This window comes from Triticum aestivum, chromosome 1A (genome assembly GCF_018294505.1).
Source record: "Triticum aestivum cultivar Chinese Spring chromosome 1A, IWGSC CS RefSeq v2.1, whole genome shotgun sequence".
In the NCBI taxonomy this organism is placed as follows: Eukaryota; Viridiplantae; Streptophyta; class Magnoliopsida; order Poales; family Poaceae; genus Triticum; species Triticum aestivum.
Window position 1 is genome coordinate 378,147,718 of NC_057794.1, and position 25,737 is coordinate 378,173,454.

Here is a 25,737-nt window from a genome sequence, read left to right on the forward strand (position 1 = left end):
AGTCAATCTTCAGCTTCAGCTCAACAATGCGCCGGGCAATAGTAAGTTCTGAAGCAATGGCGCCTTGGAAGGCGACACTAAGGCCAATGGGTAGCTGCAGATCTTCAAAGCTGATGTTTGGCGTGTCAAACCACTCGTCAATGAAGTTGTGGATGATGGTGACATCAAAGAGAGGCAGATCATTGAAGATTTCTGCTTCTTCTTTGCTCTTGATGAGTTGCTCAAGAGTGTCATCTGCAAGATCTTCATCACTTGACAGATCAATGTCGTCGTTGCGCAAAATGACAGCAGCTGTTAGCTCTTTGCCAGTGTGAAACATAGGCATCTTGGCCTTCTGGGGCCTTGAGACACATGATAAGTCTTCAGACTGCACACTATCTTCAGGAGGTGCAGTTGCCAATGGCTTCGCCCTTGAGATTTTTGGTGAAGGGGCCGGCTTTGAAGCTTTTGGCTTCTTCAACTGCTTTGGCTTCGGCACTGCAGGCGCGTCATCAGACTCAGTGTCAGCAGCAGGCTCATTCACTGCAGTCCCTTGAACCAAGATGTAGGTGATGAGGCCTTCAAGGTTGGCGAAGGGACCGATGACATTGGGTTCTGCATGTCGTGTGCCATCTGCCCTTGGAGATGAGGGACCAGGGTTGAAGTCTAACCCAAAAGTCTTCTTGTTCTGCTTCGCTGAGTTCTGAGCAAACTGGAAGTTGCGCTTGAACAGATTGTCGTCACGACACCATAGCAGTGACAACGAGTGTGCATCAGCAGGCTGTGGTCCACGGACCATGCATGGATAGAAGCCTTGAGCAATGGCTTCATCTCTGGACCTGGGTAGAAGATTCTTGAATAGGATGTCTCCCCATGGTCTCTTGATGGCGTTTTTCTCAGCATACTCCTGGGTCACAAATCTGTATTTGAACCATTGTTCTGCCCAATATCTTCGAATCCATTGGATTCGGGTCTTGCGCTGACTGTAATCCTCTTCAGGATCTGTTTTGTACATTTCTGAGAGTTCATCTGGCAGATCTCTGGAGGTCTCACCACGACGCTTTCTGCCACCCTTCCTTGCCGCTTTCTCTGAAGGCATAAACTTTAACTTGAAAGGCTTCAAGACGTTCAAAGGCTTCAAAGGTTTTCGTTTGCTGGACCAACAGGAACTGGCTTCGGGAGAATTTATGTGATGCTGTAAGAATTCTGCAAATGAATGCAGACTATGAGAACCAAAGGATTCTCCCACAGACATGTACCTGTGACAGCATTAAGGTGCGAGGGAAGGGGAAGAGGTCATATGCATTCTCATAAGATTTTGAAGATAAATCAGTTTAGAAGACATTGACCTCATCGTGCGAAGACATTCACTCATAGATAAGAAGTTGGTTCCAGATTTGTACGAATCCACAGATCAGTACAAGTGAGGAATCTAACTACTTTGTGAAGCACAAGTGAATATACTAGGCATGTTTATGAGATGCAGTATGAGAGAGATCTAGCTTGTGTGAACAGAAACTGCTTGTGGTAGAAAGTGACAGATCAATAGGATCAACGGTGCTGTAAAAAAGGGAGTTTTATTTACCACACTGAGAACTGCTAGACGGAGTGGGAGATGAGGCCGAGCAGTTCACTCTTCCGTGCCCTAACTTGGCGACGAAGGACACCTACGGCAACGGCGGAGAGGACGATGTCCGCGGTCGGCGTGAAGACGGCGTCGGAGAGGTTGCGGCAGCGAAGCGCTTCGTCGCCGGCGTCGTCGAGAGCTAGCGGTGGCGCTAGGGTTCGTGCGAGGGTGGAAGAAGAGATAATGACCGCTGTGAGTGTGTATTTATAGGCACAGGGGCGGCACTGTGCTATTACACAGGTGCCCCTGGCGATTCGCGTCTGAGGAACACGTGGCCATTATGCGGAATTTTAGGGTTTGTTCCACGTCCCACGCACGCCTGGATTGTCGGGTGATCGTTCCTACTTCTTCGGATTTCATGTGGAGGAATGAGCATTGAAAACGGACTTAATGGTTGTCTCTGTATCTTCTGCTGACAAGGACGCAGAGAAGACATTCAACAGTTTCAATAGAATGCATATGACTTGGAGAGATAGAGTTTGAGATAGAAAGCATAGAGAGGTTAGGGTCCAATCACATTCACTTAGTTCAAAAGATTCAACACAAAGACATAGCTATAAGTGAATCCTGTAGAGGACAGTACACTAGCATATATATATATATATATATATATATAAAATCAACATAGTGAACATAATCATGAAAATATGTTGAGATCGAAGCCAAACCAAATGTGAAGACATTGCAAGGTAACGCCATGAGTGAAACACTTCAAAATAGAACGTTTGGTGGTGGTGTTACCCACTGTATAGGAAGTATTAGACCCAGACACGGCGCACAATTATCATGGCGCTCCGAAGTCAAATTCCACATTAATGTATTCACACTTAGAATGTATGTCTTCATTGATTGAAGATATACTTCACTTCGTGTGTTGCACATCTAAGTCATCAATATGCATAAGGGTTAGGATGTGTGCCTGATCACAGGACATTTGAGGATTCCAGGATATTTAGCTCACACCGTGACTTGCAAAACCTTTTCTCATCCAAGGGCTTGGTGAAGATATCTGACAATTGCTCTTCAGTGTTGACGTGTATGATATCAATGTCTTCCTTTACAACATGATCTATGAGAAAATGATGACGAATTTCAATGTGCTTTGTCTTCGAGTGCTGAACTGGGTTGTTAGCAATCTTGATGGCGCTTTCGTTGTTGCAGTAAAGTGGCACTTGTTTCAGATGAATGCCATAGTCCTTGAGTGTTTGCTTCATCCACAGAAGCTGAGCGCAGCAAGATCCAGCAGCAATGTATTCAGATTCAGCAGTGGAGAGAGATACACAGTTCTGCTCCTTTGAAGACCAACATACAAGTGATCGTCCCAGAAAGTGACATGTGCCTGATGTAGACTTGCGATCAACTTTGTCACCTGCATAATCAGCATCCGAGAATCCAACCAGATCAAATCTGAGCCCTTTGGATACCATAATCCTAGAGTTGGGGTGTGAGCCAAATATCGAAGAATTCGCTTCACAGCTAAGTGATGCGACTCCTTTGGTGCCGCTTGAAATCGAGCACACATGCAAACACTAAGCATAATATCTGGCCTAGATGCACATAGATAAAGTAAAGAACCAATCATGGAGCGGTATACCTTTTGATCGAACTCTTTACCATTGTCGTCAGGACCCAGATGATGTTTGGCTAGCATTGGTGTTGTGAAGCCTTTTGCATACCGAACTTTTTCAGGCAATCTTTGAGATACTTCTCTTGAGATATGAAGATGCCATTGCATTGTTGTCGTATTTGAAGACCAAGGAAGAACTTCAGCTCCCCCATCATGGACATATGATATTGCTCTTGCATCATATAACCAAACTCTTCACTGTACTTCTGATTGGTGCAGCCGAAGATAATGTCATCTACATATATTTGACATACAAACAATTCACCATCATATGTCTTCGTGAAAAGAGTGGGATCTAGGGAACCAGGTATGAAGCCTTTGCTCTTCAGGAAGTATTTGAGTGTGTCATACCAGGCCCGAGGGGCTTGTTTGAGGCCATACAGTGCCTTGTTGAGCTTGTATACCATGTCAGGATGTTTTGGATTTTCAAAGCCAGGTGGTTGTGCAACATACACTTCTTCTTCAATCTTGCCATTGAGAAAGGCGCTCTTCACATCCATTTGATATAGAAGTATGTTATGATGATTTGCATAGGCCAGCAGTATGTGTATAGCTTCAAGTCTAGCCACAGGAGCAAATGTTTCATCGAAGTCAATGCCTTCCACTTGAGTATATCCTTGAGCAACGAGACGAGCTTTGTTTATGACAACTTGACCATGCTCATCTTGCTTGTTGCGGTATATCCATTTGGTGCCTATTATATTGTGCTTCCGTGGATCAGGACGCTTAACCAGTTCCCATACATTATTCAGCTCAAACTGTTGAAGCTCTTCTTGCATAGCTTGAATCCATTCAGGTTCCATGAAGGCTTCTTCAACTTTCTTGGGTTCTTCTATTGAGACGAATGCGAAGTGCCCATAGAAATTTGCTAGCTGAGTTGCCCTTAAACGAGTGAGTGGACCAGGTGCGTTGATGCTATCAATTATTCTTTCAATCTGCACTTCATTGGCAATGCGAGGATGTACAGGGCGAAGACTTTGCTCTTGCTGTTCATTGTCATTGTTGGAAGGAATGTCTTCAGGCTGAGCATTGTCTTCATGTTGATCAGGTGCTGAAATGATAAGTTCTTCTTCAGAATAAGCTTCAGAAGGTATAATTTCTCCAGTTCCCATTAGCTTGATTGATTCACTGGACGGAACTTCATCTAGCACATTTGGCAGTTGCTCTCTTTGTGAACTGTTGGTCTCATCGAACCGCACATCCACTGTTTCAACCACTTTGTAATGAAAGAGATTGAAGACTTTGTAGGAGTGTGAATCCTTTCCATATCCAAGCATAAAACCCTCATGTGCTTTTGGTGCAAACTTTGAGGTGTGATGTGGGTCCTTGATCCAGCACCTTGCGCCAAATACTCTGAAGTAACTGACATTTGGCTTCTTGCCAGTAAGGAGCTCATAAGATGTCTTGTTCAGTAGCTTGTGAAGATAAACGCGATTGATTGTATGGCATGCAGTATCAATGGCTTCGGGTCAGAATTTTCTTGGGGTCTTGTATTCATCTAGCATCGTTCTGGCCATTTCAATTAGTGTTCTGTTCTTGCGTTCGACCCATTCTGCTGTGGCGTGTACGGGGCTGAGAATTCATGTGTGATGCCCAAGGTATCAAGATATGTATCAAGGCCAGTGTTCTTGAATTCAGTGCCATTGTCACTTCTGATGTGCCTTATCTTGGCGCCAAAATTGTTCATAGCTCGATTGGCGAAGCGTTTGAAGACATCCTGCACTTCAGTCTTGTAAAGGATTATGTGCACCCAAGTATATCTAGAATAATCATCAATAATAACGAAGCCATAGAGGCAAGCAGTAGTAGTTAGAGTTGAGTAATGAGTGAGACCAAAAAGATCCATGTGAAGCAGTTCGAAGGGTCGAGTAGTGGTCATGATTGTCTTCGAGGGATGTTTGGCCCTAGTCATCTTCCCTGCTTCACAGGCACCGCATAAGTGGTCTTTCTTGAACTTGACGCCTTCGATGCCTATGACATGCTTCTTCTTCGCAAGGGTGTGGAGGTTCCTCATGCCAGCATGTTCAAGCCTCCGATGCCAGAGCCAGCATTCTGAAGCCTTTGCTAGAAGACATACTGCAAGTTGTGGTCCTGCTGAGAAATCTACCACGTACAAATCATCTTTTCGATACCCTTCAAACACTAGAGACTTGTCAGATTCCATTAGTACAAGGCAAAGATATTTTCCAAACATTACGATCATGTTCAAATCGCAAAGCATTGAGACAGACATTAAGTTGAAGCCAAGGGATTCAACAAGCATGACTTTATCCATGTGTTGATCCCTTAAGATTGCAACTCTACCTAGACCCAATACCTTACTTTTACCAGTGTCAGCAAATGTGCTGTGGCTCTTGTCGGATGGACGTAAGGTTGAGTCCATAAGAAGACTTCTTTTGCCAGTCATGTGATTTGTACACCCACTGTCAATAATCCATTCTGAAGACGCTGGTGTCGTACCCTACAGTGCAGTTAGGGGGATAGGCTTCACCAAGAACATTGTGAAGCAAAAACATTTGACGAACCAGTGGGTTATGAAAGCTTAGATCCAGGTTAGGACTAATAGGGAGAGTAGCAAGCAATTCAGGTACAAAGTACATAGTAAGACCATTTGGGCATTTGATCTTGCACCCTACAAGATGTTTAAGGTCCCCAGCAATAGCGTCAGACGATTTTGGTTTTCTGCTGGAGACCTTTCCCTGCAAAAGAGAGTTAAGCCTTCTTAACCACCCACATCTTCAAGGGTGGCTTAGAAGCAATAAGTCTAAGTGCAGCATCTGAGAATTTTGGCTTTGAAGCCTTAGCAAACAGTCTTGCAGGCGGACAATAGTACTCATAAGAATAAGCAGAATAGTTCTTGGTCTTATGAACATGGCGGTTTGATGAACCGCTCTCATATTCATATGCCTGAGTATGGTTTCCCTGCAAAACATTTGCGTTAGTGCGACTCAGGTGAGTCCTCTGTTTGTATGAAGCCTTTTGACCGTATGAAGCCTTTGGTCTGAGGTTTGTCTTCTTCAAGTGAGGTGTCATGAAGACATTCACAGGAAGATTTTCCAGACACCTTTTCGGAACCCAGATCTTCTTCATAGGCGGTCCATTTCTGCAGTTAGTACCAATGTACCTGGCAAACACTTCACCATTCTGATTCTTAAACAGTATATAGTTTGCATCAAAGGATTCATCAATGATAATGGGGTTAGCACAAGTGAAGCCAGTTAGATTGGATGGATCTGCTGAAGGTTCCTTTGCAGCAACCCACATGGTTTTGGGGTACTGCTCAGGTTTCCAGTAAGAACCATCTGCATTCATTTTCCTTACGAACCCAACACCCACTTTCCTAGGGTTTTGGTTCAGAATCTGCTTTTTGAGGACATCACATAGTGTCTGATGCCCTTGAAGACTTTTGTACATCCCTGTTTCAAGTAATGTCTTCAACCTAGCATTCTCATCAGCAATAGCAGTGGTATCCTCAGCAGAGGGGTTGGCTACCACATCAACAGTTGAAGATATTGCAACAGCAGTAGCAGTAGAACATTCAGCAACAGAAGTAGCATTATCACGCTTAATGCATTTAAGACATGGTGGTTCAAATCCTTCCTGAGCGGGACTGATCTGTTTGGCACAAAGTGACTCGTTTTCCGTTTGAAGATCTTCATGAACCGCTGTCAATTTCTCAAGATCCTGCTTCCTTTGAAGATAATCATAGGAAAGCTTTTCATAAGTTGTTGAGAGAGTTTCATGACGACTTTCAAGTTCCTGATACTTAACGTGAAGATTTTTTATGTCTTCAATTAAGGATTTAGATCGAGTCATTTCAGCACCTAACAGATCATCGCTTTTGTCTAACAGTTTTTGAATATGTTCCATAGCTTTCTGTTGTTCAGTTGCAATTTTAGCAAGTGTTTTGTAGCTAGGTTTTGAACCACAATCAGAGTCATCGTCACTAGATGTTTGATAATGAGTAGTGCGTGTGTTTACCTTGGCACCGCGTGCCATGAAGCAGTAGGTAGAAGCGGAGTAGTCCTTGTCATTTGCATCGGTGTCGGTGATGAAGTCATTGTCTTCAGTGTTGAAGATGGACTTGGCAACGTATACTGTAGCCAGACTTGCGACGCCTGAGTCGGATTCCTCCTCAGACTCCACCTCCACCTCTTCAGAAGCAGACTCCTCCTCTGAATCCATTTCCTTGCCAACAAAGGCACGTGCCTTGCCAGATGAGCTCTTCTTGTGTGATGAAGACTTTGAGGAAGACTTGGAAGAAGACTTTGACTATTTCTTCTTCTTTTTCTTGTCGTCAGAGTCATATTCCTTGCTCTTCTTCTTCTTTTTGTTCTCATTGTCCCACTGTGGACACTCAGAGATAAAGTGGCCAAGTTTCTTGCACTTGTGACATGTTTTCCTCTTGTAGTCATGAGCAGGAGCTTCATCATTCCTTGAACTTGATCGGGAAGACTTTCTGAAGCCTTTCTTCTTGGTGAATTTTTGGAACTTCTTGACAAGCATAGCAAGTTCCCTTCCAATGTCTTCAGGATCATCAGAACTGCTGTCAGATTCTTCTTCAGATGAGGAGACAGCTTTTGCCTTAAAGGCACGAGTTCGCCCATAGTTTGGACCGTAGATATCTCTTTTCTCCGAAAGCTGAAACTCATGTGTGTTGAGCCTCTCAAGTATGTCAGACGGATCGAGTGTCTTGAAATCAGGACGTTCTTGAATCATCAGGGCCAGGATGTCAAACGAACTATCAAGTGATCTCAGCAGCGTCTTGACGACTTCGTGTTTGGTAATCTCAGTGGCGCCGAGGGCTTGGAGCTCATTTCTGATGTCAGTGAGTCGGTCAAATATGTGCTGGACATTCTCATTGTCATTTCGCTTGAAGCGATTGAAGAGGTTGCGAATTACACTGATTCTCTGATCTCTCTGGGTTGAGATGCCTTCAATGACCTTGGAGAGCCAGTCTCAGACCAGCTTGGATGTCTTCAAAGCACTCACTCGGCCATACTGTCCTTTGGTCAGATGACCATAGATGATATTCTTGGTAGTAGAGTCCAGTTGAACGAATTTCTTGACATCAGCAGCAGTGACACCTTCTCCAGCCTTGGGAACACCGTTCTCGACGACATACCGTAGGTCGACGTCAATGGCTTCAAGATGCATGCGCATCTTATTCTTCCAGTAGGGATATTCAGTTCCATCGAAGACGGGGCACGCAGTGGAGACTTTAATTATCCCTGCAGTCGACATAGCTAAAACTCCAGGTGGTTAAACCGAATCACACAGAACAAGGGAGCACCTTGCTCTGATACCAATTGAAAGTGCGTTATATCAACTAGAGGGGGGTGAATAGGCGATTTTTATGAAAGTCTTCAGAACATGGGAGTTTTGAGACAAACGATAAAATTGAACCTATTACCATGCGGCGGAAGGTAGACTACACTAGGCAAACCATAATCAAGTATTCAATGAAGTGAAAGCACAAAGACTAATAGCAGCTAGGTAGTAAGGATCAGATAGGAAAATATTGTGAAGTCAAACAGAACACGCAGTCACTCAGTGAAGACAAATGATAGAGCAAACATACAATGACTTCACAAGGAGTAACAGTAAATAACGTGAAGTGAAGATGAGACCAGTGACTCGTTGAAGACAATGATATGTTGAACCAGTTCCAGTTGCTGTGACAACTGTACGTCTGGTTGAAGCGGCTAGGTATTTAAACCTTAGGACACACAGTCCCGGACACCCAGTCCTGAACACGCAGCTCAGGACACCCAGTCCTCACCGTATCCTCCTTGAGCTAAGGTCACATAGACCTCGCCCAATCACTCTGGTAAGTCTTCAAGGTAGACTCCCAAACCTTCACACGACTTCGTTCACTGGCAATACACAATGTCTCTTGGAAGCTCAAAACGCGATGCCTAACCGGCTGGAGGATGCACAGTCCTCAAGTGTAATAAGTCTTCAGATCACACAGACAAAAAGACTTAAGTGATGCCCAATTCTCTCTGGCTCTGGTGGTTAGGGCTTTTATCCTTGCAAGGAATTCTCTCTCAAAGGCTTCAAGGTGGGTTGCTCTCAAACGACAAAAGCCATACTATCAATCTGAGCAGCCAACCGTTTATGGTTGTAGGGGGTGGGCTATTTATAGCCACTTGGCAACCCGACCTGATTTGTCCGAAATGACCCTGGGTTACTAAGGAACTGACACGTGTTCCAACGGTCAGATTTCAAACTCACACGGCAACTTTACTTGGGCTACAAGCAAAGCTGACTTGTCCGACTCTGGACAAGATTCGCTCTCATAGTCTTCACTCGAAGACATAGGTTTTTGGTTTAGGCATCACTTCAGTCATTCTAACTGGTTCTCTTGGACCCCACTTAACAGTACGGTGGTTCCTATGACTCAACACAAAAGAAAAAGACCTACGAAAGATCTAAGTCTTCGAGCTCCATAGGCTTCATATCGTGTCTTCTCTTGTCATAGTCTTCAATGTGAATATCTTCATATACCACCTTTGACTTCAATGTCTTCATACATTTTTAGGGGTCATCTCTGGTAGTAAAACCGAATCATGAGGGACTTCTACCTGTGTTATCCTGCAATTCTCACAAACACATTAGTCCCTCAACTAGGTTTGTCGTCAATACTCCAAAACCAACTAGGGATGGCACTAGATGCACTTACAGAGTTATCAAGTCTATGATGCATGTATTACCGTGCTATTTACACAGAAGTTATCGGAAGGGGGTATGTTTTCAAATAGTTTCCTGCCCCCATCCCCAGGTCAAAAGTTATTGTGTTGTTTGTGTGTGAGTTATCAGGTATACGATGCTTATAGTAACATGCTATTTACGCGGAAGTTATCGGGGTATGCTTTCAAACACGCTCCGGGTCAAAAGTCATCATGGTGTTTGTGTGTGAGTTATCAACTTTGTTGTGCATATGTTATCATTCTATTATGCAGAATTTACCATGGATATGTTTTGAACATTTTGTTATCTCGGTCAAAATTTATCATGATGTTTGTGTGTAAAACAGGTCTACGGTTCGCATATTACCATGCTATTTACACAAAAATTACTCGGCATATTGTCAACAACTTTTTCCCATAGTTAAAAATTTACCACAGTCTTTGTACCCGAGTTATCAACTCTACGATGTGTAAAAAACCATGCTATTTACATGAAAGTTATCAGACTATCTTTTCATAAACCTTTTTCCACCGGTTCAAAAGTTACTGTGGCATTTGTACATAAGTTATCAGGTCGACGGTGCGTATATTACCATACTATTTATACATAAGTTACTGGGGTATGTTTTCAATAACATTTCTTTCCCTGGTTAAAGTTCACACAATTTTGTATCTAAATTATCAAGTCTGTGATATATACATGCTATTTACACAAACAAAATTCTCGTGTCAAAAGTTAGAGTGGCATTTGTATGTGAGTTGTCAACTCTGTATGTGTATATTACCATGCTATTTACACAGAAATTATCAGGGCATCACCCCCCCCCCCGATTGCCACATTTACCAGGATCAGGTACATAAGTTATCAGGTCTGCAATGTGTGAGTTATCATGTTATTTGCATAGAATTTATCGTGGTATATTTCAACAACTTTCCCACCCTCTACCCCCGCCAACAAAGTTACCAGGACCAGAATATATAAGTTATCATGTCTGCGACGTGTGAGTTATCATGTTATTTGCACATAAGTTACTGTGGTATGTTTCAGCGACCTTCCCCACCCTCACCCCCGCCGACAAAGTTATCAGGACCGGGTACATAAGTTATCAGGTTTGCCATGTATGAGTTATCATGTTATTTGCACGAAAATTACTGTGGTATGTTTCAAGAACTCCCCCATCCCCACCCTCGCTGACAAAGTTTTCAGGACCGGGGTACATAAGTTATCAGGTCTGCGAAGTGTTAGTTACCATGTTACTCACACAAAAGTTGCTAGATAGATATTTACACAAAAAAAATTACCACAACTCTGCAGTGCATAAGCTCCAATCACGTTAGTTCGATGATCGTACCTGTAAAGATCTCACTACATAAGTTCCCTCGACAAATCTCTTTTACCAAGCCATTCTTCGATACAATGCTCAAATTTCCTAGTGTGATTCACATGTCTATAAATTAGATCTCAACTAGCCAATCATACAAATGATTAGATAGTCTAGTGGTTATCTTACTCAATCCTCAATGGAGAGGTTGAGGGTTCAAATCCCACCTTTGACAATCTTTCTATCGCGGAAAAGCATACCTTCTCTCCGTCCTTAAAAGGGGAAAAAAATCAGGTGTGTATCTTTCTCCTTAAATGAGAATTGAAAATTGTTCTTAAATCAGGGGAAAAAATAGTTCTGTATTAACGAGAATTATAAACCATCCTTAATTCATAAAAAAACTGTCTCTTTAATGATAATCGAAACCATCCTTAAATCACGGGAAAGGACCAGTCCTAATTCTGGGCGCGATTGATTCGTTCCGTGGATAGCGAGCACAGAAAGTGGGATCGAACGGTTATGAGATCGTTCAGAATTCTTGCAATGCTCCGTTCGTTCGGATTTTAGGCTACTCATAGTGGAAGTATCATATACTAGTATCATCCACATAATACTAGTGTATGATACTATGTATGATATTATCTTCATAGTGCATAGTATCATATAGTAGTACTATTATATATGATCTTATTTATAACCATGCATAACACAAAGTAACATAGCATTTATTATGATACATATCTACCTATGTTACTCTAACCCACTCTCTCTTCTTTAATTCTCTACCACATCAGCGTGTTTGTTATTCCCGAGTGCATAATGTCGACTAAGATACCATCAGTATGGCCAGCCTTAGCTTCTGCCTTAATTTTAATCTTTTATTTCTATTTGGTTTTAATTTTAAAATTTGTTTTCTTTCTCTATCTTTCCTCACAGGATTCCTTGAAAATTGGCTCAGCTGTCTCATATCTTGTTGTTTTAGTACCTCTGTTCCATATTAATTGTAGCTCAAACAAATGTACCTAGACGGTCAATTATAAAATAATAAATAAATTATGAATATGTCATATAAAATATTTATGTATTTCCTTCGAATGCAAAAGCAATTATCCAGTAGGAAAGAAACTCACACCATTTTATAGAATTGTTTTATTCCAAGAGAGGTGTGAACGCAAAATACAAAGATGAACATGGTTCCGTGCACACCCATATGAATAGTAAATTTGAAAAACTACTAGAAAAAAATCTGAAATTTTGGAGTATCAAACCTTTTACTCACGTGTGAAGTTACATGAAGTATTGGCACCCGTGGTACTCTTAGTGAAGAAAACACAATTGAGACCTTACAATCAATTTTCTTTTTTGGAAAAACTTTCGATCTATTATTTTAGAACGCTTTTGATTTTATTTGTTTTTTTGCATATTACCACGGATGTCATTCCTTGGTGAAACATTATACGAGAGTATACCCCGCGAGTATGGTTGTTACAAAAAAATATTAATTTTTTAAGGGCGGTGCCAGGCGTCGGCGCGCCGGCCGAACAGTTTTGGTCGGTCACGCCCCAGCCGCCCGATGTAGCCAACCAGATCCGTCTGATCTGCCTTCTCTCCTCCTGTTGACTTCTCTATTCTTCTTCTTCTTCTTCCGCGCGCGCCCACCCCGGCCGCCCCTGCCGCTGGCCACCCCTACCCCCTCAACTGGACCTCTCCCCCTCGCCAGTCCCACGTTGCTGGATGCGCTCTTCGTACCCGTCGCCGCTGCAGCACCCCACCCCCCGCGCATTCCCGGTAGGAAGTCGTTGCCCCTTGTAGCATAAAACGCTGCCGCCTTGAAGCACGCCGAAGCCCCCTCTGTCGTTGCAGCACCTAGCAACCGTCGTCGTCGCTGCGTTGTCGTGTCGCCACCGAGATCTCAACGTCATCGTTTGCTACCATTGACGAGTCGGGTTGAAGCTTTTTCTATCATCGGTTGAAGCTTTTCTATGCCAGTTGAAACTTTTTTCACACATTAAAACTTTCGCCATGCCGATTGAAGCTTTTTTCACCTATGGTTGAAGCTTTTTTTGTCCAACATTTTGGTTGCGAAAAAATCCCCCCGGCTGAAGATTTCTTAATCTCTAGTTGAACCTTTTTCATCTGCGGGTTGAAGCATTTGTCAAAACGGTTGTAACTTTTCCTCTGTTCCGTTGTTTGGTTGAAGCTTTTTTATCTATTGGATGTAGCTTTTTTGCGTCCACGGTTGCAGCATGGGGAAACATTGTTCGCAACTCTCCCTGATGCCACGGTTGCAGCTTCCCCCGGTCACCATGGTCGTAGCAGGGGCACCTCGGTCCCCTCCACGACGTTTGACCTGCCGTCGGTTGCAGCAAAAAAAGAGGAAAAGAGGAGGAGGAGAAAGGAAGTGAGGGAGCAGGAAGAAGGGGAGGTGGGAGCACGAGCGGGGTTGCAACCATGGCCGGCGGCAGTGGCGAATCTAGGAACAAAATGAAGGGTGGGCTCAAAGTTAACGCTGAGAGAACGAAACATCATTTTAATGAAACAAACCATTGCCTCATAATCCCGTGGTCTAAATAAGCTTCAATTTTCCCAGATTAGCATCGGAAACATGTATTTTCTACTGGAAGTTTTTAGATTTTTTGACAAATATGAAATTTTTATCCAAAGTTTGGATTACACATGCACAAGCTGGGATAGGTTCAGGACTAGTTGCAAAACTATGCATATACTTAGTATGTTTTCTCGATTCTTTTTGCGAATCTTTAAATAGTTCCATTGGACACTAAATGACTCCCTCCATCCCACAATATAAGAACATTTTTGGCACCAGTATAGTTAACAGTGCATCCGGTTCAGTTACCCCGTTCACAACATGCGCCCCACACATGTCGACAGGCCGGCGAGCTCCTGCAGACTGCATCCCCCGCCTAAATCAGTTGTGGCTACGGCTAAGCTCTACCAAAACCGTCTCCCCTGGCGGCACCCTGGTCCCCCGCGGGCGGCGCTTGGGTTGGAGTATGAGCATGAGCGCATGGCTGCCGCCGCTATGTGTTCGTGAGTCGCCTGTTCTGTTCTCTGTGGGTGTGCAGCGTTGTTTGTTTGCTACTCGCTAATACATAGGTTTGGAAGTTGGGCAATTGGGCTGGGACAAGATTAGTTTAGTAGTAAAAGAAAATTTCGTTTTTCTGGAGGGTAGGCTTCAGCCTGTTGAAGCCCCCCTGGTAGACTCGCCACTGACCGACGGTGTCGGGGATATACCCTATGGCATAAACCGGCTGGAAGTATAAACCGACCGGACTGGATGACTCACTGGTAACCCGCCCGGAGCTAGCGGTTCACCGGCTACCCGCCCGGTCTTGGCAGTTCATTAGTAACCCGGCGGGTGGGTCAGATGGATGACGAGGCCCATGGCCCAAAAAGCCGGTTCATACTATGGTGGGCCGGTTTAAGAGGAAAGGCATGAGGAATATTTACCTTACAAGGAGTTAAGACCAGGATTGTATCCGGTTTGTATTAGAGATAGACTAGTCCTAATCCTAATAGGACTCCACATATAAACCGCCCCTTCAACATATATAAGGAGGGTCAGGGATCCCTAAAGGGGGACGAGACAACAATCAACAATCTTAGGGCTAGACACAAAGAGGAGAGCCGGTTTACGGCAACTCCCTCGTGATGATAATGAGACCTAGCCTCAAACAACATGTAGGGTTGTTACCGGATGATGTTTCCCGGGGCCCGAAGCTGTCTAAATCCCTGTCTTGTGTTGCGTCTCTCGATTCCGCTCAACCCCTCTCAAGCTATCACATAGATGCGTTGGCCTCATGACTAAGTCCTTACACTAGGACATCTGACGTGATACGACAGTTGGCGCCCACCGTGGGGCCTGCGCACGGTGGTGTTGAGTTCTTGAAGGGATTTCTTCAGGGATTGAGAAGCTTGCAGTTCATCAGATGAAGGAAAATTTGAGAAATTAGGATTGTGTCAGCTCGCGCACGTGGGCAAGACCGACTGGTTCGCTTTTCATCAAGAGCCGCCACGAAAGTATCTCGTCGTCTGATCTGACTAGGGTCTGATTACGAATTGTTGCAAAGGAGCTCATCAAAAATAATCTCGCCAGATAACACGATGGAAGGACCGGGCAGAACAGGTCTCAAGGATAACCCGGCGGAGCGCAAATCGCATGACGATTTCGCCAAAATCCTTCCATCGGAGGACCCACAATTTGTGATTTCCATCCATGTGGAATCGGAATCATGGGAATAGGGGCGGTCCGTTTTCTACATAATCACATTGATCGATACGATGTGATGCAACTCTAACACGGCTGCTGCTGTGATCTCTGCGGCCTCAAACCGCCTGCTGCTGCAGGTCTGATTCCCTGTCCGACTCGTTCATGGGCCTTGCTACTGCTGAGTCGCCCCTGTCCAAACTGCCCTCGCTGGCCGCGCCACAGGCCGCAGCCGCGGTGTCCACCTCGCGCCTACGCGCGCTGTTTTTCTCTGCCACGTAACGCGTCGGGTCGCTGCAACCAACCGAGTGGCCTTGAGCCGTTACTTTTTCTACTCCAAAGCTGCCAGATGTGGGGCCTATGAGCCGCCCCAGATTCTTTCTTTCTACACGAGCGAGGTTTCCACCGTAGTTTTTTTTGCTAATTAGACATGCTACAAGTCCCAAGGCATCAATTTGTGACTTCTCACGTGAAAGCCAAGAAAAGAATTCATCTACTGGAACGAGACCTCCAAGGAAGTTCTCACGTAGTCACAAGGGACAAGCCATCACATCAAAAATCAAATGACAACCCGCATCTAGGCAATCGTCTGATGCTGTTCAACATTATCTAATGCCAGTATCCGTGTTCATTTGATAGAATATATCAGGTGCTATTTACCCTATTTATTTTTAAGTATATATTAATTCATCCAAGCAAAATTACTTTGTCCTGCAATATTATATATGCAGGGCAATTATTTATGACAAAAAGTGATATCATACCGCAGAGATGGAGGCACGCCAACATCTTCTGGCACAAGTGGTTGTCGTTACTCAACGGTCTCCCGCACCGGCTTACAACGCCATGGCCGTCTCTCGCGACCGCGCCGACTTACAACGCCGTGGCCGTCTCTCGCGACCGCGCCGGCTTACAACACCATGGCCGTTTCTCACAACCGCGTCGGCTTACAGCGCCGTGGCCGCCTCCCGCGACCACGCCGGCTTACAACAAGGAGGACGACTCGCCCGTCCGCACCGGCTTACAAACACTGCGGCTGATTCATCTGTCTGCTCCCGCGGCTGACTCACCCATGAGTGATTTCAGCTTCACCAAGTGATCATCAACTTCATGGCGGATTATTTCCGGCCTAACATATCAGGTGCCATCTATCTAAATCTATTTTTGACATATATTGTTTTTGTAAAAAAGAACAATTACGTTGGTTTTGCATATTTTTATATGCAGGACAATTATTCGCCACAACATTGGTGTGACACCATGCATATGGAGCGCGCACTGGCGTCATTATATACTGGCTTTTAACCATTCCGCACTACTCAACGGACGCGTGCAAACCGGCTGTGGTCCGGTTTACATCAACACGCGACCGGTTCCCCATCTACGCCGGCTTACAATGCCCGCAGGCGACTCCCCGTCCGCGCCGGTTCACAATACCTGCAGACGGCTCTCCGTCCGCGCCGGTTTACAACTCCCACGGCTAACTCTCCCGTCCGCGACGACTTACTATGTCGCGGCTGACTCATCTGGCTGTGCCGTCTCTGAAACTGCGGCCGTCTTTGTCGTCCGTCTCTCGCGGCCTGGTCTACATCAACATACCGGGCCGCACCTGTCTGCATGAGCTGGTGATTGGGCGCACAAGTCGCCGCCACTACAGTTTTGATTAACTGCAAATCGCCAGTTGGAAGGAACCATTGGCCGAGTTGCTGACATGGCTCATATGGGATCATTTACAACCCGCCGCAGTCACCTCAACCTTGTATGGATTCACATCGTGCTATCAACGCCAATGATATACAAGTTATGCCGGTTTATATCACGGTCAAATATGGAGAGTCTCAAGCCAACTCCTCGAGTTACCTTTGAGACTCGGGGGCTACGATGACATGACTCAGCGAATATTGCCAGTTTCAGCAAATTTAAGAACCCCAGGACGATGGAGGGAAGGATAACCCGGTCCCGGAGGCTACTGTTATATTGATAAAAGTTTAAAGGCCGTCATAAAATTTCCAGTTTAGAAAGTATATGACAGTTATAAAACCCCGGCTCAATGAAGAAGATCTGGGTCATCAGAAAGGATTCCGGTTTAAAATCTGGTTCAAGGGAAGTCAGTCTAACTGAAGCTCTCAGATATCCGGTTTACAGTCCGGTTCAAGGGAAATCTGTTCTCCCACAAAGCTCTAAAACGCTCAAATCCGATTTAACACTGTCCGGTTCAAAAAGGAATTAACTTCTCGCAAGTTCGAGTTTAAAGGCCGTCAATTTTTTTTCCAGCTGAAAATGAAGATTCCGGTTTAAAATCCGGTTCAAGGGAAAGATGTCTCCCACAAAGCTTTCAAGCTCTCAATATCCGGTTCAAGATCCCGGTTCAAGAAAAATTTATCTCTTGCAAAAAAAGTTAAAAGTTGCCAAAGAGGACCTGCTGCCATGATGCACGGTTCAAACATGGGTATCCCGCCTTACTGGCCTGACATATTATCGATCACATGGAGGCTTCTGCTTCATAAAGCGGGGTCTCTGTTCTTTTACATCATGTGAGGTTACACGGAGTTGCTCTAAAGCGGCCTCCGGTTTACCCCTTGAGTTCGCTTTGCTAAAAGCATCGTGTTATATCACTTGGAGGATTGGTCGTGTCCGAACCAATACCATGCCTCTTGATAGGCGAAAGCCACCAGATCACTTGGGGACTAGGTCATGTCTAAACCAGTCACGCCTCTTGATCGGCCTAAGGCCACAGAATCACTTGGGGGCTTGGTCGAACCCGAACCATGACCACACCATTTGGTCGGCATAAATGCCACGATTTCATCTGGGGACCTGGCTGACTAGAACCATAGTTACACCTAACGGGAACTTGGTCGTGTTTAGCCATGGTAACACCATTTGATCAGCTTAAATAAAACTTTTCTTTTGCTTCACACTTTTCTTTGAAGGTTTTTTTTTGCTTTTCATTATGTTTCTTAACCCGACAAAAAAAAATTCAATTGACGGAACACAGTTCACGTCAATCCGGAGACTATTTGCCTGGTTTAACATCCTCTTATGGAGTAAATCGGTGTTTATCACAACCCGGCACGGTTTTATCATAAATCGGCACAATATGGAAGGAGTTATCAGTACTCAAGATTTGGGTTATCACCCTTACTATAAAAAGTTGGTAAAACCAACGATGTGATTCAATGTCACATGTATGATATATTTCATATATGATTATTCTAAATGCAGCCTTGGTTATAAACCCAGGTTATATGTTGGGTATTATGACCCGTCCGGCGGTAAACCGCCAGGACACTTTAAACTTGTTGTATGCAGAAACAGGTTTGTTAAACCGGCCTGGTTTATGGACTATAAGTCGCCAGCATATATATATTTGGATTGTGCCATCGGAATTATGCGCTTATAAATCATTGGGTTATATTATTCAAATAGCCAAACTTGGCTGGATTTTCATTATGATATTGAATGAATAAGGTTTTCATACCAGATTATATTATCTTGAATAGCCAACATGGCTGGATTTTTATGGTTATTAATAACCGGTATTATTGAGTTTTCAAAAGTCGCTTTAGCGCAACAGTTATTATTTTATCAAAGGATATGATTTATTCTACAATGGAAGGAATAGTCCCGAGTCGCTGCAGGCTCACGACCCGGCACTTGGGGGCTACATTATTCAAATTGAAATTACATGCAAGTCTCATGTTGCTGCAAGCATGCACCATGACACTTGGGGGCTAATGCAAAGTCATTTTTACTAGTCTCATTGAAGACCCGACTCATTATATTATAATGAGCCGGCCCTTGGGGGCTACCAATTGCTCCTGTCAACAATTAAAGGTACACAAATTTTCGTCCATAATATTGAAGGATTCATTGCTCAGTTGGTAAAGCACAAAACTCTTAACCTTGTGGACGTGGGTTCAAGCCCTACGATGGAAGCTACATTATAAGGTGTTATTTTCATTGAAGTATATATCAAGTCCCGGTTCAGTATTATTTTACTAAGCCGGCCCTTGGGGGCTACACATCACTGCTCAAGTCTACATGATTATATTTATAAAGTCCCTGCTAATTATTACATAATGACCCGGCCCTTGGGGGCTACACTGGTTGAAGTTTTTAAGCAATTACAAGTCCCAGGTAGCTTCAAGCATGACAACCCGGCACTTGGGAGCTACATATATGGAGTATTCAGTTTATATGATTGAGATGAACAAATCAGATTTCTTCAAGGTTGAAACACTTATTGGAGCAAGTCTTAAGTTATCACTATGTTCTCCTCTTAAGACTTGGGGGCTACAGGTATTATGCATATAAAGGAGGAACATCTTCTTTTTATCAGTGTTGAGCAAATCAGGAAGATCAATTACATGACCCGGTGTTGATAACAATTATGACCTGGTGCCATCAATATTTATAAACCGGCCATTTTTGGTAATATTAAACCGGCAAGTTTTACATCTTCAAACCGGCTGAAAATCAGATAAGTATTTTCAGACCCATATTTCTTAAATCGGCGCTTTGGGAGCTGAGTCAAGGGAGTTATTCTTCACAATATTTCTCGGCGACAAACCAATGTCGGCAAATTGATTATGAAATTTGCTTATTGATCTGGATTTTCTAGAAGAAGGAAATGGCAAGGAATTAAGGATGCTCAGATGTCAGTTTACAAGAATTCTTAACCCGAAGCATAATCTATCAAATTTGTTCTTGTATTTGTTTTACAGGATCAGTTTAACATGGATAAATCCAAATTAAATTGGGGGCTAATGTCGGGGATACACCCCGTGGCATAAACCGGTCGGAAGTATAAACCGGCCGGACTGGATGACTCACTGGTAACCCGCCCGGAGCTGGCGGTTCACCGGCTACCCGCCCGGTCTTGGCGGTTCATTAGTAACCCGGCAGGCGGGTCAGATGGATGACGAGGCCCATGGCCCAAAAAGCCGGTTCATACTATGGTGGGCCGGTTTAAGAGGAAAGACATGAGGAATATTTACCTTACAAGGAGTTAAGACCAGGACTTGTATCCGGTTTGTATTAGAGATAGACTAGTTCTAATCCTAATAGGACCCCACATGTAAACCGCCCCTTTAACATATATAAGGAGGGGCAGGGCTCCCCAAAGGGGGACGAGACAATAACCAACAATCTTAGGGCTAGATACAAAGAGGAGAGCGGGTTTACGACAACTCCCTCGTGATGATAATGAGACCTAGCCTTAAACAGCATGTAGGGTTGTTACCGGATGATGTTTCCCGGGGCCCGAAGCTGTCTAAATCCCTGTCTTGTGTTGCGTCTCTCGATTCCGCTCAACCCCTCTCAAGTTATCACATAGATGCGTTGGCCTCATGACTAAGTCCTTACACTAGGACATCTGACGTGACAATTCCACGACAGGCGGGACTTCATCTTCCAAGCTACATCCATGGCTGACGGCGAGCTGCTCACGTGCTGCAACAGGGGAGGCGAGAGATGCGTGCATTGTGGGGCGAGATCCACGCGAGGTTGAAGAAAGCAGAGAGGATAGCGTTGGTGGCCTCGTGTCTATGTGTCGTCTGGTGGGTGTCTGGGGCGAAGCGTGCGTGGACGCGTTCGGCCCAAAGTTCGACCAGTGCACCGTGCCCCATCGTTTTTCTTTTTTAAAATTACTTGCTAATCTTTTTCGAAGTTACCGTTCGAACGGTGGGTGTGGAACCGTATTCCAAAAATTCGTGTCCTATGGTGCGACGAGCATGTACAACTCCGTAGTAGGACCACGCTACTGGTCTCACTGCGCATCTTTGTTCTCGGCCTCTCGTGAACGGGAATCCAATATTCCCTCAAAAAGAAAAACATCACACGCTGCTGGTCAGACTGACTGGAGCAGAGGAAACTGCCGACGACCATCGTCCGTCCGTTGCAACAGCGAGGCAGCATCAAAGCACGAGCTTCCCATGTACGCCTTCGCGCGCGGTTCGCAGCCACACGTCTGCCCCGTCTCCTCCCCTCCTACAGTCCACCACTCTACTGCATCGCTACCACGCTCACCTCGCATCGCCAGCGCCCGTTTCAGCAGATACAGGAACCACACCGCGCGCGCCTACCGGCGGGGCACCGGAGCGCCGGACATGTCGGCCGCCGGCGACAGGTCAGCTACACTGCCCCCCTTCCGTTTCTCTGTTTTTGCTTGTTGTCCTGCTGGTTCTTGACCGTCTGAAACCCTGAATCCGCATGGAGCAGGGATCTGCGGGAGCTGGCGCCGCTGGAGGCCATCCTGTTCGACATCGACGGCACCCTCTGCGACTCGGATCCCTTCCACTTCCTCGCCTTCCGCGAGCTGCTGCAGGAGGTGCGCGCTTTTGCTTTTACGTCGCTCGCTTTTCCTCTCTCACCGGCGAAGCGTCTGCAGCTACCCTGTGCTGTGACCCCGAGCTCTCTGAACTGAATCTCCCTGCAGGTTGGTTTCAACAATGGAGTCCCCATCACCGAGGAGTTCTACAGCGCCAACATCAGCGGGTGGCACAACGACGCCCTCGCCGGCGCTCTGTTCCCGGAGCTCGACCACGCCAAGGGCATGGAGTTCATGGATCGCAAGGAAGCCCTGTTCAGAAAGTAACCAACATTACCCTACCTTCATTCTTCATACCGTAGCATGATTTATTACATACCGTAGCATAAATAATATCGAATCTCGCATATATGGAATGTTTTAGAGGATGCTGTTAAGTATCGATCACTCTGAATGATTCAGTTTCAGATATGGCACTGATTGGGTACAGGCACAGAGCAGGCAGATTTCAGTACAATGCCCCGAAATTCTCAATTCCCTTGTGTTGTTCTTGCTCTGTTACTCTGATTCTTCCTGGAAATCTCAAGCTTAGAAACCGTGCAGGTTGGCAGCAGGAGAGCTCAAGGGACTGGCGGGATTGCAGGAACTGTGCACATGGATCGAAGGCCGCAACCTGAAGCGGGCGGCGGTGACGAACGCGCCGAGGGCGAACGCGGAGCTCGTGCTGTCGCTCCTCGGCCTCACCAGCTTCTTCCCGGTGCTCGTCATCGGGAGCGAGTGCGAGCGGGCCAAGCCGTCCCCGGACCCGTACCTCAAGGCCCTCGACCTCATCGGCGCGTCGCCCGATTACACGTTCATCTTCGAGGTAATCAAGATCCGCTGTTCATCTGTTCATGCGCCACAGCCCACATGCCACGACGTCGATGAATGCACCACGTCGATGTTGGATTGCCGATCGTGATGTTTCTGTTCATTTGGTTTGTCAGGATTCCGCGTCCGGGATCCGGGCCGGCGTCGCCGCCGGCGTGGCCGTGGTGGGCCTGACCACCGGGAACCCGGAGAAGGTGCTGAGGGACGCGGGGGCGAGCCTGCTGATCGGGGATTTCCGGGACCCGAAGCTGATGGCCATGCTTCAGGAGCTAGACCCTGCAGCTGCAGATAAGCAAGGCTGATGTTCGCGGACATGCTTGCTAACTGGACGACTAGTCGGTGATCCCGATTTTTCTAAGTTCAATATTTCATCGTACACGAGCATGAATAATTCTGCAACTACTCCCTCTATTCTAAATTACTCATCGCAGAAATGAATGTATTTAAAACTATAATACATCTAGATACATTCATACCCGCGACAAGTAATTCGAAACGGAAGGAGTAGTATTTAACTTCCGCCGATGCGCGAATCCGTGATCAGAAGAGTTGAGCGCACACTCCTTGGATGTTTGTTCTTCTTCTTTTGACACCTAAAATCTCTTTCTTTATGAGTTTTTTTTTACGGTATTCTGGTACTCCAAAACCACATCAAGGAGTACCATGCAGATCTGGCCGTCCGCATGGAGGGGCAACAAAGTCATTTCCCAAAGGGCATCGAGGGGTGATTTTTGACTTTTGAACGCACACGCAGTCCATCGCCCAACACGCTCGATCTGTTTAGTGTAGAACCGATTTTTTCGGTGTGGGACGATGGAGATATGGACGTTTTGGACTTTCCGTACCAAATTAGGGGATATACTTTCTCAAAAAACGAAAATCGGGCGATCTGTTTCGTAGATCCGATTTTTATGCGGCGTGGTGCAGGCCATATTGGTGGGTCTCGTTCATTTATAGCTGAGATTTCTTTTTATGGGAAATAGCTGAGATTTATTTGGGAGAGAAAATAAAACTAATGTTGCATGAGCCTAGAACGTGCAGCGTACAAGTGAAACTCTCAAACCAGTTCCTTTTTTTTCCCTCTGTGAAGCCACAAGGGGACGAACCTTGGAGAAATAAAAGGTTGTACTAAAGAAAATGCTAATTGCAGGTACGTCAAATTATCTTTCTGAACACTCCCAACTTTTTTTTGTTAAAGCCATTTACAAGTTTGAAAAAACATAATTTTGTGTATATATCTCATTTGAACGTCTCAGAGAGGTACCTATTGGTCCGGATAACTCTGAGTGGTACCTATAGGTTTGTAAGACTCATGCTAGTAATTCATACAAAAAAAGACTCATGCTAGTAATTCATACAAAAAAAGACTCGTGTTAGTACTTATGGATACGAATAACTACTAGAAGTACTTGTGGATCCAGAAAACTCATATTGGTATTTGGGGTCCTGATGACTCGGAGTGGCACTTCTGGGTCCAAACGACTCATACTTGTACTTTTTTTTGGTCCATATGACTTGGAAGTGATACCCGTGGGGCGAACTAGTGGGCCTCATTAAATCGAAGTTGTACCTATACGTCCAAGCCACATGCATCATAACTTTTGGGTCCAGATTATTTGGAGCGGTACATGTCGGAGAAAACAACTCATACTGGTACTTGTGGGCCCAGATGGCTCGGAGAAGTACATATGGCCAAAATGCTCGGAGTGGTACATGTAGATCCAAACAACTCTATTATTACTTTTGGGTCCGGAAGACTCATGCTAGTACTTCTGGGACCGGAAGACACGTACTGGTATTTTGTGGGTCCCGATGACTTAGAGTGGTACTTCTGGATTCAAAAGAATCATACTTGTACATTTTTGGATCCATGTGACTTGAAGTGTAGGCCCGGTTAACTCGGAGTTGTACCTATAGGCCTAAAATACACGTGTTGGTACTTGTGGTCCAGATGATTCAGAGTAGTACATGTTGTTGGGGAACGTAGTACTTTGAAAAAATTTCCTACGCACATGCAAGATCATGGTGATGCATAGAAATGAGAGGGAAGAGTATCGTCCACGTATCCTCGTAGACCATAAGCGGAAGCGTTAGCACAACGCGGTTGATGTAGTCGTACGTCTTCACAATCCGACCGATCCAAGTACCGAATGCATGAAACCTTCGAGTTCGGCACACGTTCAACTCGATGACGCCCCGCGAGCTCCGATCCAGCAAAGCTTCACGGGAGAGTTTCGTCAGCACGACGACGTGGTGACGGTGATGATGATGCTACCGACGCAGGGCTTCGTCTAAGCACCGCTACGATATAATCGAGGTGGATTATGGTGGAGGGGGGCACCGCACACGGCTAAGGGATCAATGATAAACTTGTGTGTATAGAGGTGCCCCCTGCCCCCGTATATAAAGGAGTGGAGGAGGGGAGGGCCGACCCTCTCTAGGGCGCGCCATGGGAAGTCCTACTCCCACCGGGAGTAGGATTGCCCTCTTTCCAACTTGGAGTAGGAGAGGGAAGGAAGAGGAAGGAGGGAGGAAGGAAAGAGGGAGCCGGCCCCCCTCCAATTCAGATTGGGCTTGGGGGGGGGCACCTCCCTTGCTCCTTTCCCCTCCTTTCCACTAAATCCCAATAAGGCCAAAATACCTCCCGGGGGGTTCCGATAACCTCTCGGTGCTCCGGTATATTCCTGATCTCACCCGGAACCATTCCGATATCCAAATATAGTTGTCCAATATATCGATATTTATGTCTCGACCATTTCGAGACTTGAAAGAACATGCGGTGCCCCCATGTTTGGTTTTGGTAATTGATGACAATCTCTATGGACTAATGGTTGTCTTCAGTTATATTTGAAGGTTTTGTCCATAGGCTTTCTTGGAGTACATGTGTTGGTTTCAAGGAGAGTTTGTGTTGACTAAGGTGCTATTAAGAAATTATCCAAAGATTGGTCATGTGAGAGTTGAGCTTATTGCAAGCATGTCTTGAAGAAGAAGATTGTGTGATCATTCATGTTTACCTTCAAGACATCATCCAAATGAAGAGAGTTGGAAAGATTTAAGGTTGATCAAGACTAAGTCAAGAGTGAATCAAGTTGATCAACTCACAAAGTGTAGAAGATGTACC

General features: G+C 45.3%; 1 protein-coding gene across 1 annotated transcript; it reads left to right on the plus strand.

The window, feature by feature from the left end:
- The first annotated feature begins 21,297 nt into the window (after positions 1–21,297).
- On the plus strand, positions 21,298–23,135 carry LOC123051953 (haloacid dehalogenase-like hydrolase domain-containing protein Sgpp). The gene is made up of 5 exons (XM_044474970.1): positions 21,298–21,605; positions 21,698–21,806; positions 21,915–22,069; positions 22,350–22,611; positions 22,733–23,135. The coding sequence occupies exons 1-5, from the start codon at positions 21,412–21,414 to the stop codon at positions 22,916–22,918; spliced, it is 906 nt and encodes a 301-aa protein (XP_044330905.1). The 5' UTR covers positions 21,298–21,411; the 3' UTR covers positions 22,919–23,135.
- Positions 23,136–25,737: the final 2,602 nt, after the last annotated feature.